The sequence below is a fragment of the Panthera tigris genome, chromosome B2 (genome assembly GCF_018350195.1).
Source record: "Panthera tigris isolate Pti1 chromosome B2, P.tigris_Pti1_mat1.1, whole genome shotgun sequence".
NCBI classification, from domain to species: Eukaryota; Metazoa; Chordata; class Mammalia; order Carnivora; family Felidae; genus Panthera; species Panthera tigris.
In genome coordinates, this window is record NC_056664.1 from 104,588,721 (window position 1) to 104,602,018 (window position 13,298).

A 13,298-nucleotide genomic window follows, 5' to 3' on the forward strand; every position below is an offset into this window, starting at 1 on the left:
TCATGACCTGAACCAAAGTCAGATGCCTAACCAACTGAGCCACTCAGGCGCCACTTTTATTTATTTTTAAAGTAATCTCTACACCCAACATGGGACTCCAACTCACAACCCTAAAATCAAGAGTTGTATACTCTATCCACTAAGCAAGCCAGGAGCCCCCCCCCCCCGCACTTCCTTTTGTGAGGAGGCACCACTGTAGCTGGTTGAGCAGGAGCCAGTCCTCTGAAGTAGAGGTGATGATCTGGAACAGGAGAGCTAAGTTTAGTGTCAAATGTACTGTGCAGAGCAGAAGTGACTCCTCAGGGAGCCCACATGTTCCATGTAGCCAGGAAAAAGTTCTATGTGCTTGGGAAGACCAGGAGGAGTGAGAAGGAGAGGATTCTTTCCTCCATTTTCCTCCTTGGTTTTTCTAACCACATGCTATGTTGATTTTGTGTCTATTTTAAGAGACTAATTTCTCCTCGAGTTCATGTAATTGTTTTCTGGTAGAAGCTTGATGGTTCTCCCATAACCAGGTGCTAGGGGAAATCAGGACTCTAGCAGCACACTTCCTTTTCCTTCTTTGTTACTAAAGACTCCTGCATCTCCTAAGACTATAACTCATTTTCAGTGTGTTCAACACATTTACTCAATGACTATCTATTCTCCTCGCAGTGCTGGGAAGCCTTTGGTTTGACCACATCAAAGATTGGTATGAGCACAAAAGCCTCTTCAACATCGAGTTTATGATGTATGAGGAGTTGAAAAAGGTGAGAAAAGTGACATTAGTGACTTCACAGAATCTGTAAGGTAGCCTGGCTGAACGTATTGATTGCTCATGCCCAGAACACCCAAAGGGCGATATCAAATTTGAGATCCCAGACGAAGTGGACCAGGAGACATTTTTCCAGTATCACTTCTGTACTCTGTTTGCCAGGTTTTCATTTACAACCAATACTGGAAGTTTCTTTTCAAAAATCGTCTGTGTGTGGGGCGCCTGGGTGGCTCAGTCGGTTAAGCGTCCGACTTCGGCTCAGGTCATGATCTCACGGTCTGTGGGTTCGAGCCCCGCATCGGGCTCTGTGCTGACAGCTCAGAGTCTGGAGCCTGTTTCAGATTCTGTGTCTCCCTCTCTCTGTGACCCTCCCCCATTCATGCTCTGTCTCTCTCTGTCTCAAAAATAAATAAACGTTAAAAAAAAAATTTTTAAAAAAATCGTCTGTGTGTGAGGAATTATCTATATATGTATATGATATGCATAAGTTTGATTATTTAGAGTCAGACTATTGGTCTGTCTTTCATGGATTGTGAAATCTATTTTCTGCACTATTCATTGTAATAACATTCTAAATGTTATGTTCATCATTCTTGAGTGCATCTCTTGGGAAACTTTAATCTTGTCTGCATTGTGTATGATTAAAAATTCCCAGAAAAATTAAATGAAAATGGCTCTATATGATTAGACATAATTCAGCACCCAGTACAGTCAACTCTAATTGGCTTAAAATGTAGGAACTTCTGTTATTTATTGACTGAATCCCAGAGGAAGGCTACCGTTATGCTGAGTGTTACCGCTAAGCAATCAAGAATGTCCCAGCATTATCTGTCTTTCTTTTGTATCATATTTGGTGTGGCAAGGATGTCTCCCGTCATGGTAGCAAGGCAGTTGTAGTTGTGTCCTCAGATGATAACATGTAAGGCAGAAAGAGAGGGAACTGGGATAAAGGGGCCTTCTTGCCCTGCTTTATTTCTACTTTTTCTCTAGGAGGAAAATCATAGTAACTTCTCTTTGACTTCCTCATTCTTTTTTAAAAAAGTTTATCTTGGGGCACCTGGGTGGCTCAGTCGGTTGAGCGCCGACTTCGGCTCAGGTCACGATCTCGCGGTCCGTGAGTTCGAGCCCCGCATCGGGCCCCTGTGCTGACAGCTCAGAGCCTGGAGCCTGTTTCAGATTCTGTCTCCCTCTCTCTGACCCTCCCCCATTCATGCTCTGTCTCTCTCTGTCTCAAAAATGAATAAAAACGTAAAAAAAAAATTAAAAAAAAAGTTTATTTTGAGAAAGAGAGTAAGAGAGCATAAACAGTGCAGGGGCATAGAGAGAGGGAGGGAGGGAAAGAGAGAGAGAGAATCCCAAGCAGGCTCAGATCAGTCAGTGTAGAGCCGGAGGCAGGGCTCAATTCCATGACCCATGAGATCATGACTTGAGCTGAAATCAAGAGTCAGGCACATAACCAACTGAACCACCCAGGAGCCCCTTGACTTCCCCTTCTGTTTCAATGCCAAAATTGGGTCATATGACCAATGAGAATAATCTCTTGTAGAGACAATAGAATTGCTTTGAGGATCATGGATCAATTAGAATCATTACTGAATCAGGACTGGGCACTAATGCCAGAACATCACCAGGTGAACTCTTAGCAGGGAAGAAGAGAAAGAGCTGAGAGGCAAGTTCTCCTAAGGACGTCTCCATCCTGAGTATTTGTTACTAGTCTGTTACACCTGCCCCAGAGCATGATACTAAGCCTAGACTTTCTTGTTGAGTCCATATCACCTACCAAATAGAGATTCAGTGTCTGGCTCGCCTTGAAACCTTCCTCACGATATGATCCCGCTATTGCTTCCACCCTCATCTCCCATATTCTCATCCAAAGCCAGTTTCCACTAGCTCTACGGAAATTGAACTTCTAACTGTCCTGTGACCTGTTATCTCACAACTTCTACGCAACCACGATGTTGCAGATATTCTTTCATTTCTCTAGACTCCATATCTTTAGTTTGTCTACCTAGAAAATTCCCATTTTTACTTTAATTCCCAGAACAAATTTCTTGTCTTTGTTGAAATATTCTGAGTTCTGTTACACAATTAGCCTTTCCCAAAGGTCCTTGTACTGAATTCCTAGGATTCATCCCCAGTTGTGTCTCTGTTCACTCGCACCATCTCACAGGGCAGTGTCTGTCATTTAGTAGCTACTCCCCAAATACTTGCTGGTAACACAGATAAAACAAAATACGAGTGTTCTCAAAATGAACCCAAATGTGCTCTCAAACAGTGGACAAGTGATGGATTAATTTATCAAGAAGGAATAAGCAAGTCACATCTCAAGGAACAGCTCCACTTTCTAAGCAACCTAAGCACCTACGATGTTCACTCCCATAATGATATTTATCTATGACACTTGTATAAGTCTTCTTTGTGATAACATGCATAATTTATCATACTGTGATTTGTTTCAGGATCTCAGAGGTTCTATATTAAAAATCTGCAAATTTCTGGGGAAGGAATTAAGTGATGAGGACATGGATACTGTGGTGAGCCAGGCCATGTTTGAGAACATGAAGTTAGACCCACGGGCAAATTATGACAATATACTAAAGGACCAATTTGGGATACAAGAAAAAGGTCATTTCCTTCGCAAAGGTGAGGTTGAACAGTGAATGTCTGTATTGTACTGTGTCACAAATGAACCAAGTGTAGCTTCTAAGCTTCCTGGCTCACTTTTCTAACATGGACCCTTATGGCCCAGTTCCCGTCACTAGACAAATGATTTTCCATGATTTCTTCTTGTTGCTCTTCAAGAGACTATATAATGTAAGTGAATGTATCTGATGAATAGCCTAAAATCAAAAGGCCTTCTCCATGGCCCCTGGAAATCTACTAATGCCAGTACAATGTCTGCCACAAAATGGTTGTTCATTTACTGTTAGATTGTTTCCTTCCATTAGCATGGGATCAGCACATGATGATGAGGCAATGCTGGGTTGTTGGCCAACAATGACTGCCCTTCCATTTCTGTGATTTATCCCTGAGTCTCCCCAGGGCTGAATTAACAACATGCATTCACTGATCTTTTGTTATTGCACAGGACTATCATGTGTCCTCTAGTAAACCTCATAAAAATGTGTAAGTTTCTCTCATTTATTATAATATCTCATACCTCTGATGAGTGAGTTTTTAAGTGAATGACTCCTTCCTGTAACTGATAAATTTCACCATGTTTTAATATTTTTGTTACTTGTATAATCATTCTAAGTTATATTTATGATCTTCTATCTTAGTACATGGAACATCTGTAATACAGAACTATAGACATAAATTTTGCACTTAATCATAGGGTTCCATGCCTCTTTTTCAAGTAGTAATAAATATTGGCTTTGATTTCTCTCAGTATTTCTGTCACCTGAACTCTTCATATATCTTTACCTGCTCAATTAAAAAATGTGAAGCACTGGTAACTCAGAGCCAACCTAAAGTGGAGACATTCCCTTCCTGTTATGCTCAGAACACCCTGTCTTGTAGTAGACCACATCCCTTCTCAACTGCCATAATCATTGCACTTGAAGTTTGTTTTCCCTTGAAAAAATAAAATTTTCTGTGTTTATACATCTTTAACTTACCTGAAAATGAGAGACTCAAATAGCTAAGAAGACAAGGAGGAGGAGCCAATTTTCCTTGTGGAAGTAGAGCACATTCCCATATGTTTCTTCTACATAGACATGTACTTTTCTCTTACATTTTATCTAAAGGAACATCATTTGCACTAACTTTACCACTCCTACATGGTTTCCTTTGTGTTTTCAGTTTTGTTAGTATTTCAGTTTGTTTCAGTCATTTGTTTATTTCAGAGTGCTTTTACAATCAGTGTTTCCTGTCTTGCCTTTCCTTCTATCACCACATTTGTCATCACATCTCTGTGTCTATAACTTTTTTAAATATAATTTATTATCAAGTCAGCTAACATACATTGTATACAGTGTACTTTTTGTTTCGGTGATAGATTCCCGTGATTCTTCGCTTACATACAACACCCAGTGTTCATTCCAACAGGTGAGATGCCCATCACTTATTTTCCCCTCTCCCCTGCGCCCCCCCGCCCACCCATAAACCCTTACCTTTGTCTCTGTATTTAAGAGTCTCTTATGGGTTTGCCTCCCTCTGTGTTTGAAGTTATTTTTTCCCATTGCCTTCCCCCACGGTCTTCTGTTAAGTTTCTCTCAAGTTCCACATATAAGTGAAAACATATGATATGTCTTTCTCTGACTGACTTATGTCACTTAGCATAATGCCCTCCAGTTCCATCCACGTTGTTACAAATGACCAGATTTCATTCTTTCTCATTGCCAAGTAGTATTCCATTGTATATATAAACCACATCTTCTTTATCCACTCATCAGTTGATGGACATTTCGGCTCTTTCCATAATTTGGCTATTGTTGAAGGCACTGCTATAAACATTGACCCTTTCAAACAGCATACTTATATCCCTTGGATAAATACCTAGTAGTGCTATTGCTGGGTCATAGGGTAGTTCTATTTTTAATTCTTTGAGGAAACTCCACACTGTTTTCCAGAGCGACTGCACAAGTTTGCATTCCCACCAACAGTGCAAGTGGGTTCCTGTTTCTCCACATCCTCACCAATATATGTTGTTTCCTGAATTGTTAATTTTAGCCACTCTGACTGGTGTGAGGTGGTATCTCAATGTGGTTTGATTTGTATTTCCCTGATGATGAGTGACATGGAGCATCTTTTCATGTGTCTGTTGGCCATCTGGACGTATTTTTTGAATAGACACTGGAAAAGTGTCTATTCATGTCTTCTGCCCATTTCTTCACTGGATTATTTGTTTTTCAGGTTTTGAGTTTGCTAAGTTCTTTATAGACTTTGGATACTAACCCTTTATCAGATATGTCATTTGCAAATATCTTCTTCCATTCCGTCAGATGCCTTTTAGTTTTGTTTTGTTGATTGTTTCCTTTGCAGTGCAGAAGCTTTTTATCTTGATGAGGTCCCAATCGTTCATTTTTGCTTTTATTTCTCTTGCCTTTGGAGACGTGTCAAACAAGAAATAGCTGCAGGTGAGGTCAAAGACGTTGTTGCCTGTTTTCTCCTCCAGGGTTTTGATGGTTTTCCTGTCTCACATTCAGGTCTTTCATCCATTTGGAGTTTATTTTTGTGTATGGTGTAAGAAAGTGGTCCAGTTCATTCTTTGGCATGTTGCTGTCCAGTTCTCCCAGCACCATTTGCTAAAGAGACTATCTTTTTTCCATTGGATACACTTTCCTGCTTTGTTAAACATTAGTTGGCCATACATTTGTTGGTCCAATTCTGGGTTCTCTATTCTATTCCATTGATCTATGTGTCTGTTTTTGTGCCAGTACCATACTGTCCTGTTGATTACAGCTTTGTTGTAGAGTCAGGGGTTTTGATGCTTCTCACTTTGGTTTTCTTTTTCAACATTCCTTTGGCTATTCTGGGTCTTTTGTGGGTCCATATAAATTTCAGGATTGTTTGTTCTAGATTTCAGAAAAATGCCAGTGCAATTTTGATTGGGATTGCATTGAATGTGTAGATTGTTTTGGGTAGTGTTGTCATTTTAACAATATTTGTTCTTCTAATCCATAAGCAAGGAATGTTTTTCCATTTCTTTGTGTCTTCTTCAATTTCTTTCATAAGTTTTCTATAGATTTCATCATACAGCTCTTTTACATCTTTGGTTAGGTTTACTCCTAGATATTTTATGGTTCTCAGTGCAGTTGTAAATGGGATCAATTTCTTGATTTCTCTTTCTGTTACTTGTTTATTGGTGTATAAAAACGCAACCAATTAATATACATTGATTTTGTATCCTGCGACTTTGCTGAATTCATGTATCAGTTCTAGCAACTTTTTGGTGGAGTCTTTCATGTTTTCCATGTACAGTATCATATCGTCTGTAAAAAGTGAAAGTTTGACTTCTTCTTTGCCAATTTTGATGCCTTTTATTTCATTTTGTTCTGATTGCTGAGGCTAGGACTTCCAACACTATGTTAAACAACAGTGGTGAGAGTGGATAGCCCTGTCATGTTCCTGATCTCAGAAAATTAACTAACTTTGCTAGTTAAGGGTCTGTTCAAATTTTCTATATCTTCCCATTTGAGTATTGGTAGTGTGTGGGTGTCTAGAAAATTGTCCATTTCTTCCAGGTTGTCCAGTTTTTTGGCATATAATTTTTCAAAGTATTCTCTAATTGTTTTATTTCTATGGTGTTGGTTGTGATCTCTCTTCTTTCATTAATGATTTTATCTATTTGGGTTCTCTCTCTTTTCTAATTAGAAGTCTGGCTAGGTGGTTATCAATTTTGTTCATTTTTTCAAAAACAAACAGCTCTTAGATTCATTGATCTGTTCTATTCATTTTTTGGATTCTATACTTTTTATTTCTGCTCTAATCTTTATTATTTCTCTTCTTATGCTGGTTTTGGGGTTTCTTTGCTCTTCTGCTTCTAGTTCCTTTAAGTGTGCAATTAGGTTATGTATTTAGGACCTTTCTTGCTTCTTGAGATAGGCCTGGGTTGCAATGTATTTTCCCCTTAGGACTGCCTTTGCTGCATCCCAAAGGGTTTGGACTGTCATGTTTTCATTTTAATTTGCTTCCATATATTTTTTAATTTCTTCTCTAATTGCCCGGTTGATCCATTCATTCTTTAGTAGGATGTTCTTTAACCTCCATGCATTTGGAAGCTTTCTAAATTTTTTTTTGTGGTTGATTTCAAGTTTAATAGCATTGGGATCTGAAAATATGCATGGTATGATCTCATTTCTTATATATTTATTGAGAGCTCTTTTGTGACCCAGTATGTGATCTACCTTGAAGAACATTCCATGCGCACTCGAAAAGAATGTGTATATTGCTGCTTTTGGATGAAAAGTTCTGAATATATCTGTCAAGTCCATCCAGTCCAGTGTGTCATTCAAGGCAATTGTATCTTTATTGATTTTCTGCCTAGATGATCTGTCTATTGTTGTAAGTGGAGTGTTAAAGTCCTCTGCAATTACCATATTCTTACCAATAAGATTGCTTTTGTTTGGTATTAATTAATTTATGTATTTGGGTGTATCAAGTTGGGGGCATAAACATTTACAATTGTTAGCTCTTCTTGATGGATAGACCCATAATTATGATATAATGTCCTTCTTCAACTCACGTTACAACCTTTAGTTTAAAATCTAGTTTGTCTGATATAAGTATGGCTACTCCATCTTTCTCTGGACTTCCAGTAGCATGATAGATGGTTCTCTAACCCCTCACTTTCAATCTGAAAGTGTCCTCAGTTCTAAAATGAGTCTCTTGTAGGTGACATACAGATGGATCTTGGGTTTTTTGTCCATTCTGATACCTTATGTCTTCTGAGTGGAGCATTTAGTCCATTTTCATTCAGACTTATTATTGAAAGATACGGATTTAGTGTCATTGTGTTGTCTGTAGGTTTCATGCTTGTGGTGATGTCTCTGGTCCTTTGTAGTCTTCACAGCATTTCACTCACAGAGTCCCCCTTAGGATTTCTTGCAGGGCTGGTTTAGTTCATGAGCTCCTTCAGTTTTTGTTTGTATGGGAAAGGCTTTATCGCATAAAAATTCTTGACTGCATACTTTTTGTATTAAGCACATTGAATATTTCCTGCCACTCCCTTCTAGCCTGCCAAGTTTCAGTGGTTAGGTCTGCTACTATCCTTATGTTTCTACCCTTGTAGATGAAGGCCCATTTGTCCCTAGCTGCTTTCAGAATTCTCTCTTTATCTTTGTATTTTGCCAGTTTCACTATGATATGCCTTGCAGAAAACCAATTCTTGTTAAATCTGAAGGGAGTTCTGTGCTTCCTGAATTTGGATGTCTGCCTCCTTACCCAAATGAGGGAAGTTCACAGCTATAATTTGTTCAAGTAAACCTTCTGCCCCTTTCTCTCTCTTTTCCTCTTTCAGAACTCTTATGATATGGATATTATTTTATGTTTCATTGAATCCCTTAGTTCTCTAATTCTCCCTTGTGGGCTAGTATTTTCTTATCTCTCTTTCCACAGCTTCATTGTTTCCCACAATTTTATCTTCTATTTCACTTAATCTCCCCTCTACTTCCTCCCTCCTTGATTTCACTGCATCTAATTTATTTTGCACTTCATTTACAGCATTTCTTAATTCATCATGACTATTCCTTAGTTCTTTGATCTCTGCAGCAATAGATTCTCTGCTGTCTTTTATGCTTTTTACAAGTCCAGCAATAATCTTATGACTATTATTCTAAATTCTTGCTCAGATATATTGTTTGCATCTGTTTAGCAATTCTCTAGTGTCATTTCTTCCTGGAATTTCTTTGAGGAGAATTCTTCTGTTTTGTCATTTTGGCTAGTTTTCTGTCCCATATGTGTTTTAATAGTATGTCCTGCACTTGTGAGCACTTTTATATTAAAAAGGGGTCATACACTGTCCAGGGCCTGGCCCTTCAGGAGGTGTTTTTTGGAGTATGTTTCTTGCTCTCTGTTGTCATTTTGGTTGCTTTATCTCCCTACTTGTAGTGATGTTTTGGACCCTCCACCAGGTATGCTTTGATTTGTTCATTGAAGTAACTCTGGAAAAAATTTTAAAAACAGTGGAGGTGGTGGAAGAAACCTTATCCCATACAAAGAGAGAAATAACAGGGGTGGGGAAAAAGGAAAGGAAAAAAAATTGACTGGGCAGAGAATCAGAGAAACTATACAGCCTAACCCAGAGAGAGAGACAGAGAGAGAGGAAAATAATGAAGAAGGAGATACAGAAGATGTATAAAAAGAATAGATTAAAAATGTCTGCATGAGGCATCTGGGTGGCTCAGTCAGTTAAGCATCCTACAATGGCTCTGGTCATGATCTCGGGGTTTTTGGTTTTGAGCCCCATGTCGAACTCTGTGCCGACAGCTCAGAGCCTGGAGCCTGCCTCAGATTCTGTGTCTCCCTCCCTCTTTGCCCCTCCCCTGCTTGTGCTCTGTCTCTCTCTGTCTCTCAACAATAAATAAATGTTAAAAATTTTTAAAAAGAATTTCTGATTAAACAAACCAACAACCAGAATAACCAGAATACACAAGGGAAGGAATAAGAGAAAGAAAAGGAATAAGAAAAAAAAATATACACACACACACACACACATAAAATAAGAATTGACCAAGAACCAATTCAGAAAATGCAAAAACGCTGGACCTATATCTGCCAGTGCCTTGGGGCTGGTGGCTGTGCTGGTCTGGAGGAGGGGGGATATGATTCCATCCAGTGTCAATCTTGCTCCAGTAGATACATAGTTACCAGGTGTAGAGGGGCATGGTTTCCTATAGGCAGGACCTGCCTCCACTGTGGTCTCCTTGTCCGTTTCCCGAAGCCCCACCTTGTTGGTGATGGGGAGATAAATGGGACACCCCAGCTTCTCCCCACCAGACTGGGAGTCCCAAACCACTCTTTTCAGGCTATCCTCACAGTGCCCTGCCGGTGCAAGTGGGCCAGTTCGTTCAATGTCTTAAAGGATCCTTCTCTGCACAGCCTGGTTCCGGGGAAGTGCCACTCCGTCAAGCCAGCCAACAAAGGGCTTCTGACTCCTCACAGTGCCACATGGGCACAAGCCACTGGTTTGCCCTGCTCCACAGTCTCCTGTGCCTCCCAGGTGCTAGACTGGGATTCAAACCCCCGTGTCTTAAAGGATCTCACTTCCTGCGTCCCGGTCCCAGGGTAGGGTCACTCCACCAGCCAACTGACAAAGGGTCTCTGACCGGCAGGCACCTGCAGGCTCTTTTGTCCTTGGAGGCTATATGACTTCTTCCCACAGCACCATAGGGAGAGGATAGCTCTCTCCGACTGCACCTGTCAGCTCGAGAGCTGGGGCTGGCTCCACTTCTCCTCAGGTGCATGAGCAGGACAGCAGGCTCCAGTCCAGACAAAGCTCCGCAACCGTAGAATGAGGTAGAAATTGCTTCTTTTTCCTTTTTTTCCATTCCCCGGTCTGTGGTTTTGGGGTTTTTTAAATATTTTTTTAATGTTTATTTTTGAAGGAGAGAGAGACAGAGTGTGAGTGGAGGAAGGGCAGAGAGAGAGGGAGACACAGAATCTGAAGCAGGCTCCAGGCTCTGAGCTGTCAGCACAGAGACCGACGCGGGGCTCGAACTCACGGACCGTGAGATCATGACCTGAGCTGAAGTCGGACGCTTAACCGACTGAGCCACCCAGGGGCCCCCCGGTCTGTGGTTTTTCTCTTGTCCAAATTCATTCCTACACTTCCACAGTTTCTCTTTCTCTTCCTTTTGTCTCTCCACTGAAGGGGATCCCTCCCTCTGTGCCTACGCTCCCCCCCCATTTTCTCTCTCCCAATTTGCAATCACACACCTATGGCCTCCCAAGTTGTCCCTGTGGGCCTCTGGAGATGCTTCTGTCACTCTGTAGCCTGGATTCCTGGGATTCCCAGTCTTCTGGCCTCAATACTGCCATGTTTGAGGGAGGAGGGAACTTAGGGTCCCCCTACTTCTCTGCCATCTTGACTCCTCCTGTGTCTATAAGTTTAATGTAAAACTGTAATAAACCTTCTGTGGGTACAGATGGAAGAGTTGCAGGTGAGCCATTCAAAACTGTAAGAACTTGGGCTATATTTTAAAAATTCTCTGAGCAACCATGTCCTTATCAGTAAATATTTGCCCAGGGCCATCTGACTTTTGAAACTTTTAAAGGACTCCTGTGAACTCTAATAGCCCATGCTAGCCTGGAACAAAATAGTAAAGTAGCTGCAGCTGACAGCTAAGGAGTTGGGCTAGTTTTCTTAAATCACATCATATTTACTGTGATCAGTTTGTGTGCCCTCTTGCCATCAGGTGGGAGAGGAAGGGCATGCTCATGTGCAGGAGCAAATGGGGCCTTAGCGGGGAGGAAAATGGAAGGGTAAACAATGGTGTTTCTCCCAACACTAGGGCATCATGCCCCCTCATCCCAGAGTTTTCGTTGAAACAATTTGTTTGCTTTTCCTCCAGGTACCATTGGAGACTGGAAAAATTACATGACTGTTGAGCAGAATGAAAGGTTTGACAAGATTTTCCAAAAGAATATGAAAGATTTTCCCCTGAAGTTCATCTGGGATATGAATGAGGAATAGAATTCTAGGTGATGCACAACTATTTTCAGAAATCACCTTCAGAAGGAAACATATTGAATTTTACATTTTCATCTTTGACTGTCATGGGCTTATTACTGAAAACTCTCAATGATTAATAAATATTAATATGTTGTCTTTACATCGTTTGCCATCTGTGGCCTGTTTTCCATTTGCTGAATTCCTCAGTTTGTGATCAGGAGAGGATTCCTCTCTTTGTTTTGGTGTATAATTATGGAGTTGATTTTATTCTACATTCAGCAATTCCAAAGCTCTTGAGCAACAAAGGAGGTCTTAATGTATGATTGATTTGAAATCATAAAATAGAAGCCTTGTCACTTATAAAAAAATTGTTTATGGTTTTTCTTCATATTTTAGAATTTAATTTTTAGGTGATCAGATGAGTCAACATTTCATTTTATGGTTTCTATGTTTTGTTTCTAACAGAGTGTTCCTGTCACAAGTATTTTCATGTATTCATAAATCCTATTTTTATTTAATCTGAACATTTATCTTGTGTTGTAAGACACAAATCATTTAATGAATAGCCATCATTTTCCTACTGATTAAAATAGACATTATCTTGTTCTAAAGAATTTTCTGCCCATGAGTTGATTTACATAAAATGAGGTATGTTCTGTTGATATACTTTTCTTTTTCATAACCATGCCATAATTTCTAACATAAACTGTCATGATGAGTTTTGTTAGAATTTTGTTAAGTATTGCTTTACTCTTAAAAAAATCATTTGAAAACTGACATCGACACTAATTGAGTCTTCCCATTCAGAGATTTTATACACTCACCATTTATTTGTGGGTTTTTTTCTGGTCACTTAGTGAAGGTACATGGCCCTTAAATAAGCCTTGCTCATTTCTTATAAAGTTTATCCTAATCAGGTATAGATGGTATTTGTAGCTATTGGGAGGAGGATTTTTTTTTCTTTTTTCTTTTTAGAGAAAGAGAGAGCAAGAGTAGGGGAGAGGGGTGGGGGTGGGGCAAGAGAGGGAGAGGGAGGGAGAGAGAGGGGGAGAGAGAGAGACAGAGAGAGAGAGAGAATCTTAAGCAGGCTCCATGCTCAGCAGGGAGCCTGACGCAGAGCTCAATCTCACAAATCTGGAATCATGACCTGAGCCAAAATCAAGAGTCAGATTTTCAGTGGACTGAGCCACCCAGCTGCCCCAGGGCACCTCTTTAAATTTTGCACCAGATGTAGGTGTCTTAATCACCTTATCATAGTCCTTAGGAGTTCCATAATGCTTTTCAGAGTTTCTTGGCCTCCATTCCCCAAAACATTAGGTATTTGCCATCTGGAGCTTTTAATAATGCTTCCAGAGTCTGCATTACTTCATAATTTTGTGCCACCAATCATGCCTTAAGAAAAAAGTGTATAAATGCTGATGTAAGGCA

At 40.1% G+C, this 13,298-nt stretch overlaps 1 protein-coding gene across 1 annotated transcript in view; it reads left to right on the plus strand.

The window, feature by feature from the left end:
- Positions 1–12,292, plus strand: part of LOC102957092 (amine sulfotransferase-like) — a 45,209-nt gene extending 32,917 nt beyond the window's left edge. The window contains exons 5-7 of the mRNA XM_015536017.2: positions 655–749; positions 3,214–3,397; positions 11,770–12,292. Coding sequence (XP_015391503.1) covers positions 655–749; positions 3,214–3,397; positions 11,770–11,891 — 401 coding nt within the window. The 3' untranslated portion in view covers positions 11,892–12,292. The remainder of the gene's footprint in view (positions 1–654; positions 750–3,213; positions 3,398–11,769) is intronic.
- Positions 12,293–13,298: the final 1,006 nt, after the last annotated feature.